Source organism: Brachyhypopomus gauderio, chromosome 8 (assembly GCF_052324685.1).
Source record: "Brachyhypopomus gauderio isolate BG-103 chromosome 8, BGAUD_0.2, whole genome shotgun sequence".
Lineage (NCBI taxonomy): Eukaryota > Metazoa > Chordata > Actinopteri > Gymnotiformes > Hypopomidae > Brachyhypopomus > Brachyhypopomus gauderio.
Genome location: NC_135218.1, coordinates 12253287 through 12278943, shown reverse-complemented (window position 1 = coordinate 12278943; position 25657 = coordinate 12253287). Strand labels below are relative to the sequence as shown.

The 25657-nt window shown below is 37.8% G+C and overlaps 2 protein-coding genes and 1 long non-coding RNA gene across 4 annotated transcripts; 1 reads left to right on the top strand and 2 right to left on the bottom strand.

Annotated features, from left to right (window-relative positions):
• The first annotated feature begins 1905 nt into the window (after positions 1 to 1905).
• entpd8 (ectonucleoside triphosphate diphosphohydrolase 8) lies at positions 1906 to 9013 on the top strand. The gene is made up of 10 exons (XM_077014454.1): positions 1906 to 2151; positions 2500 to 2639; positions 3271 to 3388; positions 3518 to 3668; positions 5785 to 5944; positions 6137 to 6367; positions 6642 to 6905; positions 7147 to 7257; positions 7428 to 7562; positions 8517 to 9013. Exons 2-10 carry the CDS (start codon positions 2511 to 2513, stop codon positions 8709 to 8711), a joined length of 1494 nt encoding a protein of 497 aa, XP_076870569.1. The 5' UTR covers positions 1906 to 2151; positions 2500 to 2510; the 3' UTR covers positions 8712 to 9013.
• On the bottom strand, positions 6764 to 20504 carry rab44 (RAB44, member RAS oncogene family). Of its 2 annotated transcripts, XR_013132793.1 has the most exons (12): positions 20316 to 20504; positions 19034 to 19459; positions 11672 to 18160; positions 11488 to 11570; positions 11019 to 11176; positions 10783 to 10905; positions 10529 to 10610; positions 10317 to 10431; positions 10034 to 10132; positions 9787 to 9863; positions 9501 to 9672; positions 6764 to 7247 (listed from the first exon to the last, which is right to left on the bottom strand). XR_013132793.1 is itself a non-coding variant. In XM_077014452.1 (11 exons), the coding sequence occupies exons 2-11, from the start codon at positions 19430 to 19432 to the stop codon at positions 9585 to 9587; spliced, it is 7713 nt and encodes a 2570-aa protein (XP_076870567.1). In that variant the 5' UTR covers positions 19433 to 19459; positions 20316 to 20504; the 3' UTR covers positions 9397 to 9584. The 2 variants fall into 2 exon arrangements, 1 of the variants encoding a protein (XP_076870567.1); XM_077014452.1 differs by lacking the exon at positions 6764 to 7247 and having other exon boundaries at positions 9397 to 9672.
• A 509-nt stretch (positions 20505 to 21013) lies between these two features.
• On the bottom strand, positions 21014 to 24482 carry LOC143521523 (uncharacterized). Its single transcript, XR_013132792.1, has 3 exons — positions 24327 to 24482; positions 23940 to 24103; positions 21014 to 22841 (listed from the first exon to the last, which is right to left on the bottom strand). It is a non-coding gene; the product is annotated as an uncharacterized LOC143521523 (long non-coding RNA).
• Positions 24483 to 25657: the final 1175 nt, after the last annotated feature.

Sequence of the window (25657 nt, the reverse complement as noted above, 5' to 3'; positions counted from 1 at the left end):
ACATTGGCTGCCTGTGAGTTACATAATAGATTTTAAAATTTTAATGCTTACATATCAAGTTCATAATGAGGCTCCATCGTATATTACTGAGCTACTTCGTCCTCTTCATAGTGCGAGATCTTTGAGATCTTCCAATCAGGGGTTATTAGCTGTCCCTCGCACAAATTTAAAGTCGAAAGGGGACTGTGCTTTTGCAGTATATGCCCCAAAACTATGGAATAATCTTCCTATTGATATCAGACTCTCGGATTCATCGAGATTTTTTAAAAACGCTTGAAGACTTATTTTTATTCTTGTGCCTTTGATTTTTCATGAGCGGTGTGCATTTCGAGTTTTTAATAAGTACTTTTTAATTTTTAAATTCTAAATTAATTGTTTTTATTTAAATATTTGTTTATAATGATCTTAATTTATTTTTAATTGTATTTTATTTGTATGTATTTTTGTAAAGCACTTTGTAAGTTACTCTGGAAAAGTGCTATATAAATAAAGTCTTACTTACTTAGTCTTACTGATGCATATTTTATTGTAACATATCAACAGATTAAAGCACAAAAAGCAAAAAGGCACTTCCTCATTATGCCTCCTGGTTACAGTCAGTACTTTGGTCAGCATGTAGATTTTTTTATAAGCTTTACTACATAACATGGGACATGGAGAGAATATAGGCTATGAAGTAATTCAGAAAGGCTCAAGTCCAAGCCAGTTTGTTTTATAAATAATCAAAGCTTGTATGCGTCATAGTTTACTTTATCATACTGCTAGTGGAGGTGAGTTCTCCTTATAGGGCTGAAACATTTGTGAGGATTGCAGTTCTTATGTTCTAATTTAGAGGATATAGGCTATGTTTAGTTTAAGTAAACAACAGATTATTCATTTTGTGTCTGGTTATAATTAGGGGGTTAGGCTTAAATCTAGGATCAGGGTTCCAAGAAACTTTGTGTGTGTGCATGCGTGCGAGTGTGTGTGTGTGTGAACGTGTGAGTGTTTTGCGTTTTGCAATAAGAGGCATGATTGTAAGATGCAGAACATCAATTATCTAGACATGGCATTAGTGGGTAATCAATGTGGGAAATCTAATCTGATACGTTTTATGATATGTTTTGTACCATCCCCCCTTTTTCAAGGTTAATTTATAATTGAGCATGACGGTGAGTGATTACGGTTTTCTTTGTGTGGGAGGTACACAGGTAGGAGCAAAGCTTTTGTGGAATCCTAATCAGGATACTGAACTGAGTTGGTTGAAAGGATATATGAGATTGTTGTGCACAGGTGTTCCAAACTAAAGCTATCACTATAGAAATATGGTGAACATACTCAGTACAAGAACATTTGTCACTGAAATAGGTCAACGCTGAATACGTTATACATATACATCTTGGCTGACTTTTAAATAAATCTGCATTTTATAAGCATTGGATCATACCTGAGTAAATGCATATACATACATTTTAAATCTATAAAATAAATAAAACAAATGTGAATAAAAACAAATGTGCATTAATTCGTATACATAATTGTTTTCTGTGTCTATTGTTTTCTTTAAAGAGTTATGAACAGCTTCTATTGAAGTGTCCTTACAGTTTGTATGCATTTAAAGCACATTGTACATTTAAATTTAAATCATTAATGGCCTCCAGTTCATCTGGTCTGAGAACCAGATGCAAACCTTCATCAGTATCAAGGTACAAATATTGTTTTGTTACATTTGTCAATATGGTACATTGTTTCAGTTTTGCAGAGACAAGAACGTTTCTCATTCACATTGTTTCCTATTGGACAATTTCTGATAAATCCTCTCTGGAACTCACTTATCCTTTTAGGACATGGTGTTTTTATATCTGAAAGTTACAGCAACAGAATAAATAGTATAAAAAGAAAAGCCAGAAAGTTTTTCTGCAACAGGAATCAAGGACACTGTGCATACCTTATGGAAGCTAGCAGTGTGTAGGGTGTGTGTGTGTGTGTGTGTTTGTATGTAGGGGGTAAAAAAAACTGGAGAGATATTGGTACGAGAGAAACGGAGTATATGTTCACTCGCTAAAGTGAAGCGGAGGTGTGAACAGTGTACTCCACAGTTCTGTTGAAGTTCTTACACTTTTATGTTTGTATTCCTGTCACTGCTCTCAGAGCACTGCTGGACCTAACAGGGTAAGTAAGGCAGGCATTTTTCAGGGGTCTATCTCTACTTTGGGTTTCTGTCACCCTATCAGCATTTTAGCAAACAAAGTTCTCTGGTAGGAGCAGTCAATAGTTAACTCGGCATGGAGTCCTCATTTGTTAATATGTTACAATTAATGATAAACCATGCAATAAAATGTTATGTCTACCATCTTTTCTTGATATGAGGAAATGCAGCATAGATACAGCATACATTTGGAAAGTTTCAGTAGAAAGGACTTCTTTAGCAAGTGAATGTCTTTGTCACCGTATGTCTTTATGTCTGAACTTGGCAAATACCAAACATTTTTGTATATGTGGATGTGTGTTTGTTTACAGTTAAAACAGTGATGGACAAGCCATGGTTCAAACCTGTGCTACTGGGTATTGCACTGGTATCAGTGGCATGCATGGCTATCATCACACTGGTCCTCACTGTTGCTAAACATCAGACAGTGGATTTGCCATACTCAACACAGGTGCTTATATTACACAAGACTAATTCCAGTTGGGTTCACCTGTGCTTGCTAATAATAGATGCCATCAGATGAATGTATTTCTTTTTGATAATGAGCAAAAATGCTTATGTAAGAGTGCATCACATCTCACCACATCTGTTGATGGACTACAATTACTTCAGCAAGGGTCTGTGTACTTAGAATCAGCCTTAACCCAAAAAGGTCTACGGGCAAAAAATATAAACATTTTAACTTTCATGAAAGTAGCCTAGAGGTTTAAAAGATGTGGAATTAGGTGTCATCACATGGGTGAATCAACCAAGTGTAATTTGCTGATTTTGCCAAACTAATGACTTAGTGTAACTTAGGATTTAAAAAATCAAACTTTAGTAAAACACCTAATCATAGTTTGGAATAATGAATAAATATTGAAGTATCAGACTTTTTAAGGGTGTTGAGTTAGTCCTGGGTAAAACAATGTTTTTATTGCAGACTTGTAATTGACAAAAAACTTGTGAGCAGGTTCAGCATTAGCTGTGACTCCTACATCAGCATTATGAAAAGCAGGTCTAGCAAGTTCAAAAGGGATGGATCATTAATTTCCAAGTCTTTGGGTAAACCTGGAGATATTGTTTTTGTTTGATTTCCTCAGTATGGGATTGTGTTTGATGCGGGTTCCACGCACACCTCCCTCTTCCTGTATCAGTGGCCAGGGAACAAGGAAAACAACACTGGAATAGTTTCTCAGAAACTGACGTGTGATGTTAAAGGTGGGCCCTTTTTTGGCTGCCAGTTTGGAAATTAAGATAATTTAAAATGATCTGTAACCCTTGTTAAATGTTTTAGACACCGATAAATGCAACAGTGATGTTAGGCATGAATATGTTTCTCTGGTTTAGGTGATGGCATATCCAGTTATGTCACAAACCCTCCTGCTGCTGGACAGAGCCTAAAAGAATGTTTAGATGTTGCCATGTCTGTAATCCCTCCCAGCCAGCAGAGGACAACACCTGTGTATCTGGGAGCTACAGCCGGCATGCGCCTACTCATGTGAGTTTCTACTCTTATTCTGCCCGATCCATCATTTGGATATACAAAGGCCATTTGGCTATCTGTGATCAGGACATGACGTAAACAAGAAAAGTGAATAATATATAACTTTAATATATAACTTAAGTATAACTTTTGATTTTTGTATGCTTCCATTTCTATAGCTTAACAAAACATTCTATGTATAAACCAGTATACAGTGGCATGAAAAAGTGTTTGCCCTTTCCTGATATATATATTTTTGGCATGTTTGTTACACTTAAATGTTTTATATCATCAAACACATTTAAAGATTTGACAAAGATAACACAATTGAAAATAAAATGCAGTTTTTAAAAGTAAATAATTTTATTATGGGGGGGGGGGGGGGGGGGGGGGGAGGAATCACATAAATAAGACCTGTCTGACAAAGTGAAGTAGATTCTCAATAGCTAGAGCAAATAATATACAAAGTAGCTCTATCAGGTTATAAAGCCATTTGAAAAGCTTCGGGACTCCAGCAAACCACATGAGAGCCAATTTCCACAAATGGCAAAAACATGGAACAGTGGTGAACCTTCCCAGGACTGGCTGACTAAAATAGCCCAAGCGCAGCAATGACTCATCCAAGTCAAAAAAGACCCCACAACAACAGTCAAAGAACTGGAGCCATCAATTGCCTCAGTTAAGGTGTGTACATGCCCCCACCATAATTAAGAGACTGGGCAAAAATTGACTGCTTGGAGGGTTCCAAGATGAAAACCACTACTGAGCAAAATGAACATGAAGGCTCATCTTAGTTTTGCCAGAAAACATCTTGATGATGCCCTAGATTTTGGGGAAAATACACTGTGGATTGATGAGACTGTGGACTGATGAGATTTGTGTTAGTTTATAGAGGACTTACTTTCAACTGTCTGAAAGGGTGAGCCTATATACTTGCCCTCCTTAATGAAATAACCTATATACTCTGGATAGGAACTGGCAAATGGATTTGTTATGTAAAGGACATTGTACTGTCAATATTTAACTTGCACTAGTGTACTCGACACTATAAAGGTGGAGTTTTTTAGGCAGTTTCTCGTGGGTAAGGCACAGCTGAAGAGGTGAAAAGAGTGGAGGGATTTCTAAGACTATTTCTGACCAGGTTTTGTAAGCCTCCAGTTTCTGTGGACAAAGGCAGTGGAACCTCAATCTCACAGGTGTCTAGTGTTAAATCACCCACACATTTTTGTTGGTTGAGCCTGCTGTTCTCATGGCTCATCAAGTCTACCCAATAGGACATGTGTTGGAGGACTGTGGGCCTGGGGGACCGCTTGTTTTCCATCCTCCGTGCCTCCAGACCCATGACCTGCAGCTGCAGCACCTCCAGAGACCACCTCCGCACCTGTCTCGGGTGTCCCAGGAGCCCCAGAGGCTGTCCAGAGGGCTCCGGAGGCCCTGAATTTGAATGAGATGCTGTGGCAGAAGCTTAAAAAGACAATCGATTCATGATCGAAATCCCTCCAATGTGGCTGTATGACAACAATTAAGCAAAGATAAGTTGTTGCTGCTCTGGGCTCAACCAGTTTTTAAGTGTAGGGGGCAATCACTGTCACACAGGGCCATGGGCAAACACTTTTAACACCACTATATGCACTACAGTAATGGCATTTAACACAGCCATTGAACCCTTGTCTGTAGGTCTTCCTAGAAGCACCACTATTTTTTTCAGAAATAAAAATTTCCCCTTATTTTTAGAATTCCTTCACACTGATTTACATTCATTACGTGTTCCAGTATTAATAATTCATAAAATGCAATAATGAATATAATTACATAGAGTGAAATTGGAAATCAACAATCACAGGGGTTAAAGACAGTTTGATTTGAATGTAGTCTTGAAATTGTTGCAGTCTGCACTGTGTATGGTATCTGGGATAAGGCAGTCTGATTATATTCAGTTCACTTTGAACTGAATAGGGATTTATACAATTGAGACCATTTAATCATTTAATCTTAATTATATGCTTTGAAAATGTTATGACTAAAGTTTTTGCTGGTACATACATTTTTTTTTTTCCACCAAAGAAACAAAATAATAATAATAAAAATAATGGGAAACACAAAAGCTACGAGTAATTACTTTATTGTACAGGTTAGAGAACAAAACCAAAGCAGACACAATACTGGATGAGGTGACCAAAGCTATCCGGAGTTATCCCTTTGATTTTCGTGGGGCTAGAATCCTCACTGGCATGGAGGAGGGGGCATACGGCTGGATCACCATCAACTATCTCTTGGAGGGCTTTGTTAAGGTGCAGCAAGCTTGCATTTATGAAGAATGCTAAGTCACTGATGACTGGATGGATTACTGATCGCATATCATCATGATAAACAAAATGTTAATACTCCAATGACTGGAGTTTTTACATTCAGCACATATCATCCTTCACTACATTAGGCTCAAACCCATTGATCATTTCAGTTTGACTCATTTCCCCAAACAGTACACGTTTGATGATAGATGGGTTCACCCCAAATCAGGGAAGATTCTAGGAGCTCTGGACTTGGGAGGTGCATCCACACAAATTTCGTTTACGCCCAGGGATCCAGTTGCAGACCCACAGTCTGCTTTTGACCTCCAGCTTTATGGGTACAGGTACCAGCTTTACACATACAGTTACCTGTGCTACGGCAAAGACCAAGCCTTGAAGATGCTCCAGGCACACCTGCTGATGGTTAGTGCTTGAGATTTGGCAGATGGTTAGTGTCCGAAAAAAGTGGCATAAAGAAAATTGCTAGTTACCTGTAATAACTATTCTATAATTACATGTTTCTGCCTTTATGCAAGTTTCTGCAATTGTACATTTGTTTCTTACAATGCATGATAGAAGGTGATTTTACAGATAAAAAATGTCCTGCTGTAACATTTGATATTATGAAATCATTTATGCCATTTACTAAATGACTGCTCTAAATGACATTCAGCATCTACTCCTTTTCTTTTTTTAGGCTGCTAATCGCTCTTCTGTTGTTCAGCATCCCTGCTATCACAGGAATTACATCCTGACGCTAAATCTGGGTGATCTTTACAACTCTCCATGTGTGGTCAAGCCAGTGCCTTTTGACCCTGCTTTAAAGGTTACTTTCATAGGGACAGGTGATTCCCAGCTCTGCCTGTCACTGATGACCAACATTATAAACCTGACTGACTGTTTTTACCCAGACTGTGGCTTTAATGGAGTCTATCAGCCTCCAGTCAATGGACAGTTCTTTGTGAGTGTTTTCCCCAAATTAAAAATTCAATTATTTTAAATGCATTTTAAAATATCCACTTAACTGTCTACATTTGGGTTAGTTATAACGTCTATGAATTAGAGTATGCCAGTGGATTAATAATACATCCCTCTGGATAAGAGCATCTATCACTGTAAATGAAAATATGGACATAATGCATTTCTGATATTTTACCAGGCTTTGGCATGTTTGTTTCACTGTATTGGTGTGTTTTACTCAGGCTTTTTCCGCTTACTTCTACACCTTTGACTTCCTTGGTCTTGCTCCAAGGGCGACGTTGCCTCATGTTCTTGCCACAATTGAGTCCTACTGCAACAAGACCTGGAACACAGTGAGTCTTGCTTCACACTCCCAGCCTGCCATTAACTCTTTAGAATTACACACATTCTAACATGGTTGTTATGTGTCATAAATGAGTGCTGTTGTCCAACTCTCTCTTACAGTCTTTTGTTATTTGCACTACCCAAAGCTACCTGACTGCTTTATTTGATCTATTTTCAGCTTGTATTAGAATATCCAAATGTGAAGGAAAAGTTTCTTAAGGATTATTGCGGTTCAGCTCATTATATCATGACTATTCTCCTCAAAGGATTTAAGTTCACTGCTACCTGGGATCAAATCTACTTTCAGAAACAGGTGAGCAGTATATAATTACTAAGAAAAAAATGTCATGTCATGGGTGTAACGCCGGGTGCAGGCCGGAAGACGAGGCGGTACTCAGGGTGCAAACACTGACGTTACTTTATTTTGTTTGATAGTGCAGACAGCACACATTTAACACGCTTGTAACACAAAATGTAGACATTGACTACTGACTACTAATACTCAAACAAAGACAAGCACAGGACGCTACACACACACACACACACACGCTTTATACACATCTCTAACAAGCACCACGTGAAACACATTAGACTAACGACACGGGTGAACACACACACACACACACACACACACACACACACACACACACACACACACACACACACACACACACACACAAACTCCAGCCACACCCCCAATGTACATACACGGACACGGACTATGTAGACACACGCCCCAAAGGGAGGAGTCTGGGGCTGTAGCGTGACAATGGGCAACATAATTAAACGTAATTTAAACAGTATATGTTTACTGTGTATTTTTGTACTGAAAGTGTATGTAGGTTTTTATTATTTCTATGTCATGGTTAAAGTGAAACTGTGCAAGTAACTGTGAAAGAACCACTATTTTTTATTAACAATTTATTTTACCTCAAAATATATCCAATTAATTACATGGCACAATTAAATAGAAACTTGAAAGTGGGTTAATTATACCCCAAGATCCTTAACAATAATCCTCAATATAAAGTATTAACCATATGCATTCACCCATATAAAAGTATACATATAAGCAATTCTCAAAGGAAGGAAGAAAAATAAAAATATAAATACAGAAAAGCTTGCATAGTTCTCTTGTTCAGTAATTTTATATTTAAAAGTTTAAAGTGGAAATAATAAAAAATGTATATTTTCATTAATTCCATTCTATTTGCCTGATAAATTAAGTAAAATATTTTTTTGAATAATGGTAATATTTACATTTCAGGTGGCAGACAGTGACATTGGCTGGACCCTGGGCTATATGCTTAACCTGACCAATCTAATTTCCTCTGACCTCCCTCTAGTGGTTACAGGAGTACAACACAGCCAATGGGCGGCGGAGGTTTCCTTTATTGTATTTGTACTATTTCTCAGCTTACTAATACTAATTGTTCTCTGTGTTTGGGGCTCAAAACAATGAAAGAGACTTACAGTGTGTAATTATGCACATTAATGTATATTTTGTGTTTATCACACTAGAGTTGGCATCAATATGTGAAACTTGATCTTACACTTTGAACTGGCTGATCTGAAAAACTCAAATGACCATTACATTTCTAAACTATTCAACAGAGTGTTTCTGAGATTTATGTATCCCATAAACTAAACTCTCACAAATATGTGTCAATAGCTTAATAATAGATTTGACTGTATGTGTGGTGTTAGTTTTAAACAATTCTTTAAAACAATTTTTTTCCAGAATATTTCATAATGTAAGTTACAGATGTAGGTAAAAGGGCTGGTTATACCTCACTTATCTAATATATGTTTTTAGTAATCTAAGATCTACTGTTAATGAGTCTACTGGGAACATTAGCAAATAATTCATTTAGCTTCATGCATCAGTACAGAGCACATTTAAAGAGGTTTATTAAACCTCTCAAGCTCATTGTATGAGTATACATTTGTTAGATCATGGTGAACATTAGAGTATAGAGTTTACTAGAATACTGTATCAATATTCTATGCCATGTTATATTTGATAGACAAGTATGTTTTCCTGCACACAAGTTTCATAAAATATGTGTCAACGGTGTATATTTTTATGTATCACCTGTGTTTTCAACAGCAACTTTATTTTTCTGTGGTTGTATTGTGTGTGTGTGTGTGTGTGTGTGTGTGTGTGTGTGTGTGTGTGTGTGTGTGTGTGTGTGTGTGTGTGTGTGTGTGTGTGTGTGTGTGTGTGTGTGTGTGTGTTTTCAACAGCAACCTGATTCTTCTGTGGTTGAATCCTGTTTGTGAGTTGCAATCAACAACCTGACTTTTTCTGTGGTTGTATTGCATCTGTGTGTTTTCAACAGCATCCTGATTTCTTCTGAGGTTGCTTTGGCTGTAATGTTGTTTGTTCGTCCTCTTTCCTTACCCTTTGGTTCACCAAGAGCCTGGAAGTAATGATTCATTACAGAGATGCACACGCCCCCCCATCCCCCACACACACAAATTTAAGTTTTGTGGAAAAATGTCAAAACAGAGTTTGTTTGGAGGTTTTGACTTACCAAGCCAGAGCCTTCATAGATTCTGACACATTCTCACCAGTTGCAGCACTGCACTCCATAAAATGAATTTGATACTCCTGTTGTCAGGTAAATGGTACAAAAGCACTACATTATTTACTTAATATGTTGGTCAATCAATGTTTTTTATGCATACCAGAGAAATGGCAGTTCTTATAATGCCGAGTGAAAAGCAGTGTGACAGTTTGACAGATTCTGCAGTGTGAGAAGATCAGTATTGTCGTGGTACCCTTGACAAGTCCTCCCCTTCCTGAAGCCGGACTTCTCGTTCAGCACAGTCATTCTTGTTGCCAAGTAACATAATGATGACATCAGTAGGAGCCCTGTCCTGTGTAAGATTGTATATGATTAATATAGCTGCAAATAGGGAATAACATGAACATAAATATTACAGCACTTGATTTAAATGTATTGAATGATGGAAATAGATTATTTAAAGGCGAGTTTCAAAGACAATGACTATGACATTTAGACTATATGTTGTCATAATAACATTAGTGGTTAAAACCAACCTGAATCTGGGAGATCCAGTCACGCACAGAAACGAAACTCTGGCAGGATGTGATGTCATACATGAGCAGAAGACCCTGGGCCTTGTGTAGCACCTGGGTTGTGATGCTGTGATATCTGATAATGATGTTTCCAGAAATGAAAAATTCTAAATGTCACAACAGTCATAACAATTTTCCGTATTCTGCATATGGATTCTTAGTTCATGTTTTACCTCTCCTGGCCTGCAGTGTCCCATAAATTCAGTTTTATTGTTCTGTTACCCAGCGTAATGGTCTTGATAAAGGTGTCAACACCTAGACACATATACATAAATATAAATTCTCCCAATATTAGACCCAAATGCAATATGAATGAATGAAGTTACACTTATATAGAGCTCTTCTCAGAACCCAAGGACATTTTACAGCGAACACACAGCTTTTACATTCAGTCAGCAAGATGTTTAAACTGAATCCTTAGACTCACCAACAGTAGAGTTGTACCCTGGGCTAAAGTGACCACTCTGGAAGTATTTTATGAAGGATGTCTTCCCCACATTGCAGTTCCCGACCATCACGACATTATACACAGCAACTCCAAAATCTGGGACTACATATCAAATTTCAGTTTGCTATGGGTTTAAAAGACTTTCAGCACAAATCATTCCCCATAGTGGCAATACCGAGTATGTTCCCTCCCAGTATGCCCATTTCAACTCTCACCTTGTTCATTCCATCTCTCAAAGTCTATCTTCAATCTTTCCCCACTGCTCCCATCAAAAAGTGCAGACTTTCTGATGTCATCCAAGGAAACAAGGCCATCTTCTGTAGCTACATCTACATCTTTCACAAAAGGTTTTATGCCCTCTTCATCACTTGGACTGTAAAGGGGAAACAAGGCAAAATGTTATATTGAAATAATACATTCATAGCAATTTGATTAAGCAAACAAGTACATTTCAAAATAAATTGCTAATGGTAAAACCCCAATGTATAAACAGCTGAGACCTGGCTACTCTTGCAAACTTTTCTCTGTTTGCAATTAATGTTTTGCTCCAGCACATGATTAAACTGATCTGAAAACACATTGTGCACGAGACACGCAGCATATGGAGTGATTGGAGTCAAGACAATCAATGACTGAAATAATGTGATTCCCCACAAAGAAAATAAAGAGAATTTGCATTCATACCTGGTTTTCATTCTACTGTGCTCAGAAGTTGAGTGAGAGATCGGTAAACTCTCTGGTTCTGAGATGACATATGGCTTACCATCCTGTGCAATACAGATGATATTTAATGTGAGCTTACAAACAAATAAAATGTACAGAGGTTTAAAAAATAATGTAGAAATTAAGTTGGACATGAGATACAAACTGTTAAATGATCAGTGGGCACAAGGACATCTTCATCAGATCCCTTCAGGTCTCCTGAAACTTGCATGTCAATGTCCTTAGGTGTTTCTCTTTCTTTCTCAAGTTCACTATTTTCTCCAGATTTACTCTTCACCAAGTTCTCGACCTCCTGTTCAGTCTGGGTATTCTTGTCCCCAGTTTCTTCTATATGCTTGTTTCTAGAGGTTTTGCGTGTTGATCCCATTTTTCTCCGTCTTCCAGGGGAGGATGGATCAGTGCAGGATTGAGAGAGAATTTCGAGAGATGGTGATATCTGCAGAGTGCTCTGACATTGTTCAGACACTGGATCAGGGATTCCAGATGTGTCTTGTTGATTATCATATATTTCCAAAGGGGCATTTAGCGAGCTACCCTTTTTTAGTTCATACTCTATTTCACTGAGAAGGGAATCTTCTAATTGATCAGACGTTTCATACATTTGTGTATGATCATCATGCTCTGTTGTCTCAACATGAAATCCTGACACTGTATTGACGATGGCATTATTTATTGCTGATTTTGTCTCTTCTCTGGAAATGTCTTCATCATCTCTTGAGACTATATCTTTCATTCTTTCCATTCCAGGTTTCTTGTTTTCTATTCTCTGTAGATTTTTGCGAGTTGAAGCCATTCTTCTTCTCTTCTGATCTATTTTCTCTGTTCCCTGATGATCTGTGGACTGAGATTCAGCTGTAAATGTAGGAAGAGAGCTGTGTGGAATACCCTCTACATCTCCTCCAATCACTGGAGGGAATTGTTCTATTGTTTCTTGCTTAATGTTTCGATCTTCTTTTATCTCTTCAATGCTGTATTTCTTGTCACTTTCAGGGAATTGGCCTATAAGACTCCTTCGTGTTGAACCCATCTTCCTCCTTTTCTCAAAGACATTTTTCTCTGCAATCACTTTATCCTGAGTGCTTTTTGATACCTTTATGTGCATCTCTGGATATGTGCTTTCAAGAGGCTCTGTATGTAGTTCTCTGCTTCTTGACTGCTCTAAATCTTTTTCAGCCAAGTTGTGATCCCATGGCGTCTGTCTAATTTGATCAGACAAAACTTCACGAGTACTTTCTTTATTCACTGGCATTGTTAAACTGTCCCCTGTTTCAAAGATGTGTTCCTTTGTTGTACATGTAGGAGAACCATCAACTTGTTTGGGGAATTCATTTTCAGTCGACCCTGAATCACAAACTTCAACTGTCATGGATGCCTCCTGGGGAGATGGCTGGTCTGTAAAGTCATTCTGAATCACTCCTGTTACATCTTTTAATTCCCCTTCTTCTCGCTCTGTTGTCAAAGATTGGTCAAGGATGTCAAGTGATACTTTGCTGTCAACACTGTGTGACTGAGTGAATGAGTGGTGAGTAGCTGCTTGATTTGTGACTTCTTCAGAACATCTCTCTTCCCTGTCATGTTCAGGTCCTTCTGTAGTTTCCACATCTTGCCATTGTCCTTCTTTTCCTCCGGTGCCTGGCTGATGTTCACCTTGAAGCCTCCGAGTTGACCCAAACCTCTTCTTTTTCTTTGTTTGGTTTTTTGCACATAGTTCAGTGTTTGTCATTTCTGTATCCTCTGTTATGTTCCGTTCATCTTCTTTGGGATCTGAATATTCCAGCACTGGTGATGGCTGTATTTTAGAATCTAAATCTTTTTCAGTAGTTTGAGAAAACAATTCAGAATGCAAGTGTTGTTTTGAACTTGCTTCCCCGTCATGTTCAGGTCCTTCTGTAGTTTCCACATCTTGCCATTGTCCTTCTTTTCCTCCGGTGCCTGGCTGATGTTGCCCTTGAAGCCTCCGAGTTGACCCAAACCTCTTCTTTTTCTTTGTTTGGTTTTTTGCACATAGTTCAGTGTTTGTCATTTCTGTATCCTCTGTTCTATTTCGTTCATCTTCTTTGGGATCTGAATATTCCAGCACTGGTGATGGCTGTAGTTTAGTAACTAAATCTTTTTCAGTAGTTTGAGAAAAAAAATCAGAATGCAAGTGTTGTTTTGAACTTGCTAGTAAAAAATCATCTGTGGTTACATATTCTGTGGAACCAAGTTTTGTTTCTTCTTTTACCTCAATTTTGTCATTTTTATAGAGTTCATTTGGTGTGCTTGATAAGTCATATTTATTCACAATAGTCACATATTTTTCTTCTTGATGAACTTCACCATCTTCATCTTGCTCTCCACTCTTTCCTTCAAAAATCAGATCAGAAACCATTATTTGTCTGTGATCCGCTGCTCTGATGTGAATATTTGCTTCCTCTTGAACAGGAGTGCTGGATATATGACTGATGATTTCTTTTGGTTCAGTAAGCTGATCATCTTCTACTATTTCTGTTTGCTCAACAGATGTCAAGATGTCATCAGAATCTGCTGCAACATTCAACTCAGTTTCATTACCCACAGTGTTTTTTACATCATGTATGTTTACAATTATGCATGTATTTTCAGGTGACTCTGTTTCTAAGTCTCTGTCTGCTGGCTGCTCTAATTGATCTTCAGCCATGTTTTGATCCCATGGCATCTGTCTAATTTGATCAGACAAAACTTCATGAGTGCTTTTTTTAATCACTGGCATTGTTAAACTGTCCTCTGTTTCAAAGGTGTGCTCCTTTGTTGTACATGTAGGAGAACCATCAACTTGTTTGGTCGACCATGAATCATGAACTTCAACTGTCATGGATGCCTCCTGGGGAGATGGGTGTTCTGTAAAGTCATTCTGAATATCTGTGATGAATGGTGCTGTTTTCTGTTCATTTGAAGATGTGAACTCATATTTCTGCTCTAGCATAATAACAGGTGCTGTATCGGTCCTTCCACATGCTCCTGTTACATCTTTTAATTCCCCTTCTTCTCGCTCTGTTGTCAAAGACTGGTCAAGGATGTCAAGTGATACATTGCTGTCAACACTGTGTGATTGAGTGAATGAGTGGTGAGTAGCTGCTTGATTTGTGACTTCTTCAGAACATCTCTCTTCCCCATCATGTTCAGGTCCTTCTGTAGTTTCCACATCTTGCCATTGTCCTTCTGTTCCTCCAGTGCCTGGCTGATGTTGCTCTTGAAGCCTCCGAGTTGACCCAAACCTCTTCTTTTTCTTTGTTTGGCTGTTTGCATATAGTTCAGTGTTTGTCATTTCTGTATCCTCTGTTATGTTCCAGTCATCTTCTTTGGAATCTAAATATTCTAGCACTGCTGATGGCTGTATTTTAGAATCTAAATCTTTTTCAGTAGTTTGAGAAAACAATTCAGAATGCAAGTCTTGTTTTGAACTTGCTTCCCCATCATGTTCAGGTCCTTCTGTAGTTTCCACATCTTGCCATTGTCCTTCTGTTCCTCCAGTGCCTGGCTGATGTTGCCCGTGAAGCCTCCGAGTTGACCCAAACCTCTTCTTTTTCTTTGTTTGGCTGTTTGCATATAGTTCGGTGTTTGTCATTTCTGTATCCTCTGTTATGTTCCGGTCATCTTCTTTGGAATCTGAATATTCTAGCACTGCTGATGGCTGTAATTTAGAATCTAAATCTTTTTCAGTAGTTTGAGAAAACAATTCAGAATGCAAGAGTTGATTTGACCTTGCTAGGAAAAAATCCTCTGTGGTTACATATTCTGTGGAACCAAGTTTTGTTTCTTCTTTTACCTCAATTTCATCATCTTTATTGAGTTCATTTGTTGTGCTTGATGTGCCATATTTATTCACAATAGTCACATCTTTTTCTTCTTGATGAACTTCGCCATCTTCATCTTGCTCTCCTCTCTTTCCTTCAAAAGTCAGATCAGAACCCATTATTTGTCTGTGATCCGCTGCCCTGATGTGAATATTTGCTTCCTCTTGAACAGGAGTGCTGGACATATGACTGATGATTTCTTTGGGTTCAGTAAGCTGATCATCTTCTACTATTTCTGTTTGCTCAACAGATGTCAAGATGTCATCAGAATCTGCTGCAACATTAAACTCAGTTTCATTACCCACAGTGTTTTTTACATCATGTATGTTTACAACTACGCATGTATTTTCAGGTGACTCTGTTTCTAAGTCTCTGTTTACTGGCTGCTCTAATTGATCTTCAGCCATGTTTTGATCCCATGGCATCTGTCTAATTTGATCAGACAAAACTTCATGAGTGCTTTTTTTAATCACTGTCATTGTTAAACTGTCCTCTGTTTCAAAGATGTGCTCCTTTGTTGTACATGTAGGAGAACCATCAACTTGTTTGGTCGACCCTGAATCATGAACTTCAACTGTCATGGATGCCTCCTGGGGAGATGGCTGGTCGGTAAAGTCATTCTGAATATCTGTGATGAATGGTGCTGTTTTCTGTTCATTTGAAGATGTGAACTCATATTTCTGCTCTAGCATAATAACAGGTGCTGTATCGGTCCTTCCACATGCTCCTGTTACATCTTTTAATTCCCCTTCTTCTCGCTCTGTTGTCAAAGATTGGTCAAGGATGTCAAGTGATACATTGCTGTCAACACTGTGTGATTGAATGAATGAGTGGTGAGTAGCTGCTTGATTTGTGACTTCTTCAGAACATTTCTCTTCCCCGTCATGTTCACGTCCTTCTGTAGTTTCCACATCTTGCCATTGTCCTTCTTTTCTTCCGGTGCCTGGCTGATGTTCACCTTGAAGCCTCCGAGTTGACCCAAACCTCTTCTTTTTCTTTGTTTGGCTGTTTGCATATAGTTCAGTGTTTGTCATTTCTGTATCTTCTGTACTGTTCCGGTCATCTTCTTTGGGATCTGAATATTCTAGCACTGGTGATGGCTGTAATTTAGTAACTAAATCTTTTTCAGTACTTTGAGAAAAAATTTCAGAATGCAAGTGTTGTTTTGAACTTGCTAGGAAAAAATCCTCTGTGGTTACATATTCTGTGGAACCAAGTTTTATTGCTTCTTTTACCTCAATTTCGTCATCTTTATTGAGTTCATTTGTTGTGCTTGATGTGCCATATTTATTCACAATAGTCACATCTTTTTCTTCTTGATGAACTTCGCCATCTTCATCTTGCTCTCCTCTCTTTCCTTCAAAAGTCAGATCAGAACCCATTATTTGTCTGTGATCCGCTGCTCTGATGTGAATATTTGCTTCCTCTTGAACAGGAGTGCTGGACATATGACTGATGGTTTCTTTGGGTTCAGTAAGCTGATTATCTTCTGCTGTTTCTGTTTGCTCAACAGATGTCAAGATGTCATCAGCATCTGCTGCAGCAGTAAAATCCTCATTACATTCTGATGCTTTCATCTCTCTTATTTTTGTGTCAGGAGGAGAATGGGCAGGCTCTTCTAAAGATATATGTTCATTATTCATCTCTCTCTCCACTCCAGGTTTGTTTTTTTCTGGTACAGTTTGTAGTACTTCTCCAGATTTGTTTTGCATTTTGAGGACCTCAGTTTCATTACCCATAGCGTTTTTTACATTCTGTATGTTAACAACTACGTATGTATTTTCAGGTGACTCTTTTTCTAAGTCTCTGTGTGTTGGGTGCTCTAATTGATCTTCAGCCATGTTACGATCCCATGGCATCTGTCTAATTTGATCAGACAAAACTTCATGAGTACTTTCTTTATTCACTGGTACTGTTAAACTGTCCTCTGTTTCAACGATGTGCTCCTTTGTTGTACATGTTGGAGAACCATCAACTTGTCTGGGGCTTCCATTTTCAGTTGACCCTGAATCACAAACTTCAACTGTTATGGATGCCTCCTGCGGAGATGGACGATCTGTAAAGTCATTCTGAATATCTCTGATGAATGATGCCGTTTTCTGTTGATTTGAGAATGTAACCTCATAGACCTGAGCATCATCTACTGCTGACTGCCCATGTTGCTCTGTACTTTCCACTCGTGCTTCTGCTTTGCTGATGTCATCATATACAACTGTCTCATTCTGATCAACAGCATCTAACAAAATAACAGGTGCTGTATTGATACTTCCATATTCTCCTCTTATGTCTTTTAGTTCCCCTTCTTCCCCTGTTATAACATGCTCTGAGAGACCATGTTTAATTTCTTCCTTTACCTCCTTATTCTCTTCTTCAGTAAGTTCTTTATTTTTTTCTGTAAGAGGCACATCTTTCTCCTCTTCATAAAGGTTCCTATCTTCATCTCTTTCTCGTCCGCTTCTTTCAAGAGCCTGATTAGCATTTCTTGGGCCGGTTATAAACTCGGTACATTCTGATGATTTGACCTCTTCTAAGTTTGAATCATGTGAAATATGTAATAAATAATTTACTGAAGATATGGGTTCACCATCCTTTTTGTCTTTTCGTTCATCTTTTTGTAGTGTAACTTCTTCCACTCCTGAATTACTTTGTGTTTTTAGATCCTCACTATGAATCTGATGTTCTTTCATATCTGATAACATTGTGGATGCTTCATCTATCCCTCCATATATCTTACTGTCCTTTGCCATCTTTTCATCCTCATTTTCAAAGAGCTTGTACTCTGGTTTTGTGATGTCAATATCCATCTGATTGTCGCCTGTCTGAGAGAGAGAGTTGCAACCATTTACATTTTTAACATCTACACAAGTTATTGGTCATGGTCATAAAAATTTGTCACGAGGGCAGTTGTTGCCTCATCACAGACAACTACTGTACTAGATGTTGTCATGTACACTATACTCATGACCTGTTAGCCTCACATCACCTTCAGCTATGTCATCATATTTGGCCACAGCACTAGGACTCATGTCTCGTCTTCCTCAAAGCATGTGGCCTGTTTTTGTAGTCTGTCTGCTCAAAATCACCTCCTGTTCCAAGCTCTCACCAAACACCTGAACATCCTCAACATAATGATTTGCATTTTTGCACCTTCATTAAAATACACAATTCCATATTTGATAGTCATTTCACAAATGTTTTCTGTGGAACAAGGATCTTCACATGCTATGTTATTCTTCACCTAATTTCCTGACCTATGTAATCCTTCCTCTCTTAGTCTGAAATGTTATGTAGGAAATTTTCTTGACCGCTGAACATCCCCATTATATGGTACATTTGCTAAGAATCATTAATGGTTCATTTACTTTCAGTTGGTGTGTCAACACTGCAAACTAATGAATGACATTGACTCTTGATTGAATACTGCCTCCTTGGGTTAGTGATAATGAGAGATCCATAGTTTGGCTTTGAAAAGTTATTTCTAAATTATGGCCCTTGATATTTTCTGAAGCCTCTTCTGTATTCCCAATGCTACCATGGAGCAAGTGCTCCCCTCGTAAGGTGAGTCTCTAAGTTTATTAGTACTGACTAGATGGACCGTCTAACAAACCTGGCTCATCATAATATTTGCTGCCCTTCTCTCTGAATGACACTTCCACAGTTCGTCCTTGGTGTTCAGTAATCTCCTCACTTACCTCCAGTCTACACTGTGGTTCTTTCTCATTTTGTTCCGCAGCTTTAAACCCTCTGTTGTTCTTGCGTGTTGATCCCATTTTTCTCTTCTTACTAGCCACTTCACCCTGTGCCAATACATCTTTGCAGTCCTGTGACTGTGAGTAGGGAGAAAGCTCCGAAGAAGAAATCTGCTGGTCAGTACAAGCTATTGCTAGCTCACTAGCCTGAAGAAGAAAAGAAGCTGGAATGTTTTCATGAAGTGTATCCGTCTCATTTTTCTCACGCTCACAATCTTCATTTCCAGAATGTGGCAGCCTGTCATCATTTTCCTTCTCTCGAATGTCTATGTCACTTTTTCTGTTAAGACTTCGCCGAGAAGATGCAAGCTTCTGGCTCTTTTTGGACTTTCTGCCTGACATGATTCTTCACACTTTGCCCTGCAGTGACTTAAAAACAACACAATACTCATTATCTAACCCTAATACATCCTTACAAAAACATGATTCAAATTCAACCAGAGTCCTAAACATTCAACATTTACAACATACCGCTAGCATTACATCAGATGCAACTATTACTACATCATCTTTAATCATCTTTAATTCTGTGTTTTTGGTTCAAATATCTAGTGTGGCTGTAAAAAGCTATTGTACTTGCAGCATACTGTTGCAGTAATGTAGTATCAGTAGTTAGTATTGATATTTACCTGTTGTCAGATGTGATAGACATTAGTGATATTATTATTGTACAAGATACTGTAACAACTAAAACCACCTAAAGGCGAACCACAAAATGCTTATCACTAATCACAAATGTTGACATTTCCTGGTTGCTACCACCAAATGTTGCTCAAGTTCCCTGCAATACATTTTCTATGATATATACACTGCAACATCTTAAATATTTAGATGTGACAATAATGGATTTAAAACTGATACTGATACTGTACAAGCATGATTGTAACAATTTTAACACTTATTTCAAGTACATACATAAGCCTTAATGTATTGGAATTCTTTAAAGCATCAATTGTGTTTACTATGTGAACTAGCTGCTTATAGCTTCAAAGTCTGCTATACACATTAAGTGCTTTACTTGCATCTGTAGGTAAATTTCACTGGGTAAAAATAATTTTAGCATTCAATATAAACCATAAAGGCAACAGCCTTTGCAAAATTTCACAAGGAACATACTTTTTTCCCTTTTACATAGTAAATACTAGATATCAACGGAAATAAAACAGTAAATGATATAATGCAGCATCTCTAGCAGTGTCTTTAGGGACCCAAGATGGAAACCTACCCCAAACCTCAGCTAAAGGTCTTAAATCAGGAAACTGTTCTCTTCTGAATGTCCTAGAGCAAAGCGCAGACATTAGTTGGTACCTCTTATCTTTGCCTTTTGGGTGCTACATCTGTACATCAGTTTTTGCCCAACTCGTGTCACTTCCTCGTTTGCTGCTACCCTGGTTTTTTGACTTCCTGTGTTGTTGACACTCTGCACTTTAACTAAATTGTGACCTGCACACACTTTCACAGTTGCATGAGACATACTGGCCAGATTTCCTGTGTTAACACAGGCTGTAAGCATTCAAGAACTCAACAGTTTTACCATTACAGCCTTGTTTACCTCAACTTCCCCCCTTATCATCTAGCTACCGCTGTACTAAACCTAAGGTTTACACTTCCCAATTCAAGATAATGTTCTTTTATTCCCCAGTTGTCGGTAGTGAAGATTTAGTAACATTACAGCTAAGCGACACCAGAAAACACAGCAGATATGCTAAAAAGGTAGCACACTGTGACTGCAGTTTTCCATAACCATCATAACTCATTCAGTACTTCCCACTGTACTTTAATCATTTACTTAGTCAAAAGCAGACAGTATAAATCTTCACTGCATGTTTATGGGTTTCCATACGATATGCAGAAGCAGTTTTTTTTTTTAATAGTTGCCGTAAAACAATCCTAAATCAGCAATGGAAGAAGGAAAAACACGAGTTAGCAAAAAAGGTTTTATTTGAAGTACAAATGAAAAAAGGGAAAAAATTTGAGTCCAATTATACATCATATTATGAAACAGTGGTTATGACAAATCAGCTTCACTTTGGATAAGGAAATACTTAAAGCCTCAGTACTGGAAAGACAGGTCAGGACATAAAACACACAATTCTAAGAGTCTGAATCTTCTTTAACAAGAAAAACATTAATCGTCCATAAGGTTTATCTGCAGGACACGTCAAAGCTTGAAGTACCTTAGATTGGGAGCGACTACAGATTTATTTTAAAAAGTGAATGAAAAACAAAAGCCCAAACATTCTTATTGAACACATATACATTTGTCATTGTTCTTACATCTTCATGAGAGGAACAACCTATAGGAGTACAACCTTACCTGCATGATCTGAAGAAAGATCGTGAAGGTTTATGATTTCATACACATACACACAAACATTTTGGCAAGTGATAAACAAGACTAATTTACTGACGTACAATGTATGTTGTTTACTGAGTTACAATGTTGAGTGCAAAAAAAAAAATCTGATTGTGCTACAAATGAGAATAAGACACTGGTTGACACAGAGGTGAAGAAATTAGTTTCTGGATGCACCACATGCATCATTTTCATTACAAATTGGCCCATTACTTGAAATTACCATTTGATTCTAATTCCATCACCACTGGTTCAACCACCATTACTAGTACTGTGGTAATTAAACCAGGTATTGGTACTTTTGGCAGTGTGAACAGGTGCCAAGTCTTGCTGGAAAATGAAATTTCCATCTCCAAAAGACTTGTCAGTAGAGTGAAGCATGAAGTGCTCTAAAGTTTCCTGGTAGAGGGCTACGCTGACTTTGGTCTTGATATAACAGTGGCCTACACCAGCAGGTGTAGGTCCAATGTGTTGTTTTTAGATAAAAGTACATTTATTTTCAAGGTCCCAGAGTCTGGACGAGGAGTGGAGAGGCACACAATCCAAGTCTAGTATGACATAAGTCTAGTATCAGTGATGGTTTGGGGGAGCCATGTCATTTGCTGGTGTAGGTCCACTGTGTTACATCAAGACCAAAGTCAGTGCAAAATCATTATCTCAGAAATCAATGTCTCTTAGGGTAGTTTAGAGCATTTCATGTTTACCTCTGCCGACAAGCCTTTTAGAAGTGGAAATGTTACTTCTGAGCAGGACTTGGCACCTGTCCACACTACCAAAAGTACCAAAACCTGGTTTAATAACCACAGTATCACTGTGCTTGATTGGCCAGCAAACTCACCTGTTTGTCTTATATAATACTCTAAGAGATAATGATTTCTGAGGTAATGATTTTGGGTTTTCACTGGCTGTAAACCATAATATAAACACTTAAAATAGATCACTCAGTCATGAATCTATATATATATATGTGTTTCACTTTTGTATTGAATTACTGAAATAAATTAGCTTTTTGATGATATTCTAATTTATTGAGATGCACCTGTATATCCTCAACAATTTACAGGAAATCTTCATGGTTTTGGAGTCAATAGCCAAGCTATATGCTTCTGAATTTTGACAGCATAAATTTATCCATTAATCCTACAATAAATAGATTGGTGGATAATCCAAAATGCATCAAGCCCTTGCCATTATATCACTTAAACCAACTAATCACTTTACATAAGTAACACCTATAACACTGAATGTATAACTGTTCTCCACTCCACAATAAGCTACCCTACCAGCTTCTTGGAGGAGAGCTCCTGTAGTCATCTCTTGGACGGCAATTCCAGGTGGCCATCGACATCTTGGCCGTTTCTCACCAGTAGACATCTCAACTCACACATGAGTGTTCTGAGCATGAATGAGAAGACAGATGCAGGACATGTTGGAATGGCTTTTGGAAAAAGCAAGGAAGTTAGTTACCCACAGTTAAATCTAGAGAATATAACTGTGGACGTGTACATTTTTAATTCAGTTTACCTTCCATTTAGCTCTATGACAGCATCTATAGCATCTCCATAATCTAAAGCAAACCCCACAAATGTAAAACCAGGGGGATTCCAGGCCACCCACACACTCTGCAAAGGACCATAATATCCAAATGCTCTATCCAACTCATTCGTGTTCCCACTTTTACATAAATTACCCACATAAACCTTTTAGTCTATACAGAGAATAACCTAGTGTGGAGAAACAAAGGTCTTAATTTTCCATCTATAAAATTATTAAGACTTTGCCAGAAAGACCGAGAAATTACAAAATATAACTTGAGAGCTTAACGTAAAACATTTGTAAGATTCTACAAGGCCACAAATATTTCATGAGATTAGCTGAATGGGGACAGACGACGCAATGATAACCAACCTCCCATTTTTACTTAATGTGCTTTCAACTTCAAATAATGTGCTTAGGGGAAAAGTAATAAAATATAACACGTCAGAGAACATGGTAAAATTGATACTAACCAATGCAACAAAATCGAATTCTGCTTGAAATAATGAACTAAACGTCTTCTTCCTTTAGATCCGCCCGTACAATGAAAATAAAAGTCCAGTCTATCCAAAACGGAAATTAACGGGATAGTCTGTAGTTTGTAACGGTGGATGCTTTTGACAAGCTACTCAACCTAGTTCGGCGACTATTTAGTGTAACGGATAAGCTAGAAAGCTAGTCAGACACTTAAATTAGCTAAGAACGACAATGTATCGTAGATTGTAATTTATTATGGACACTCTAGGAGAAAAGGCGAACAGAGCCTACAACAAATATTTAGTGACACCGATAAACACCTAGAGCTCCGAGGTGACCCTAGCAAGCTAAACTCTAGCTAGCTAGCTTAGCCTAAGTTAGCGGATCAAATCAAAGTAAGAAGCAATTGCAAAGTTATTGAAACTCTGTACAAAGTGACTATACTCGTTAAATAGATAGATTGTTATTTAATTTTCTCACCGTTTGCAGCGAGCTACTTTGTGAGGCCAAATCCAAAGAAGCTGGCTGGCACGTTAGCAACGAAGACAACTCATGAACATACAGCCAGGTCAGCTGATGTTCAGTAAAAACAAACAGGAAAAAGATCTGAAGTCTTTAAGACATCATACTCTGAGATCATTAACCTTTTGGGAAAGGACAAGGAGAGGAGACGAAAATCTAGTGTTGATTAAGATTAATTGCATTGAATGTGTTATAAAACATAGGTGCTACATACTCACACAAAGCATGAAGATGCATGGCTTTATTTTTGTTTCTCTAGGCATTTTGCTAAAACGTTACGTTTAAGTGTATATTTGAGTGTGCGTGTCTGTAAGAGAGAGAGAGGGGTAGTCAAAAAGTTTTCACCTGCGTTTTGTGTCCTTAACATAACAAAAATATTTATTAAAAATTTCCACTGTTTTTAAATTAACGTTTCAGCCATAGATATTAGATATCATACCAGAGCTAACTGAAACATGGATAGGCTATGTGTAACCACATGGGGTAGCTACAGAGTATTTTCTAAACAGATTAGTACTGCACATTCTGTTCCGTATCATTTCCTGATGACTAGGTAGCCTTGTGAACTCACTTTCATAAGACACAAATATTACATTCTTTTTTCCTCTATTTCACACACACACACACACACACACACACACACACACACACACACACACACACACACACACACACACACAAATACAAATGTCTATGCCTTTGGAATGTCTGTGTGCCACTTACTTTGGCACATGCATGTTATTTTGCTATAACTTGTATTGGTTTTTGCAGATTTTAATGTAACATGATACATTTTTGATTTGTGTATGAAATCAATTCATGGTTATATCACTCAGTACCAACATAAGATCCTCCAACATTTTTATAACTACATTGGCTCTTTCCTGACAGACCTGAATGCAGGCAATATCAGATGGAATAATTTAAGTGGTTGTGCTCCTTCTAGTTAAAACCTCAAATATCCAAGCTAGCACTAGCTTGCACTTATAGTTCATATTAATTTAGTAGACAATTACTTGTAGATCATCATATATGAGTTTTGCTGTAGTGGTGCAATCTAACCAATACATGGCTATTCTTCTCTTTATGACTCTTAAGTAGATAATTTGGGAGTTTGAAATAATAAATAAAGGACATTTGAGCATAAGCATGAAAATTTCACTGGTCATTTAGCTTAAATGGGTGGGATAAACAAATTTAATCAGTTAAGTGAACTCTAATGTTGATCATTACTGGGGCCATGTGCACTGATGGAATGTAGCCTGTTCACTAAATAGCTACAGAACAGGTGGACACAGTTGGCTGACTGGTTAGAGAGTAGCCTACAGTTTTCACCAAAATGTATTTTATTTATTTATTATTTTTACAAAGACAAAACAAACTAATCTTATTTTGAAATAAAATGTCTTTTCCTAAAGATAAATTGCTTGTCCTCATGGATCATCTGAGTCATTTTCAGATAAGACTTCCGCTGTTCCAAATAACAAGAGCCTGCATTTTATTCTCTTTTGTTGGAACTTGAGTTTCATGTGAAGTTTGACTTCATCTTAGAAGTGGCCTTGCAGGCACAGGCCTAATTCTTACAGAGTGTTCCATCTCTAATGATACCAAGACAAGAATGTATATTTGATTAGCCCATATCAGTTTATTAGCCTACAAAACATTATTTAAGCACA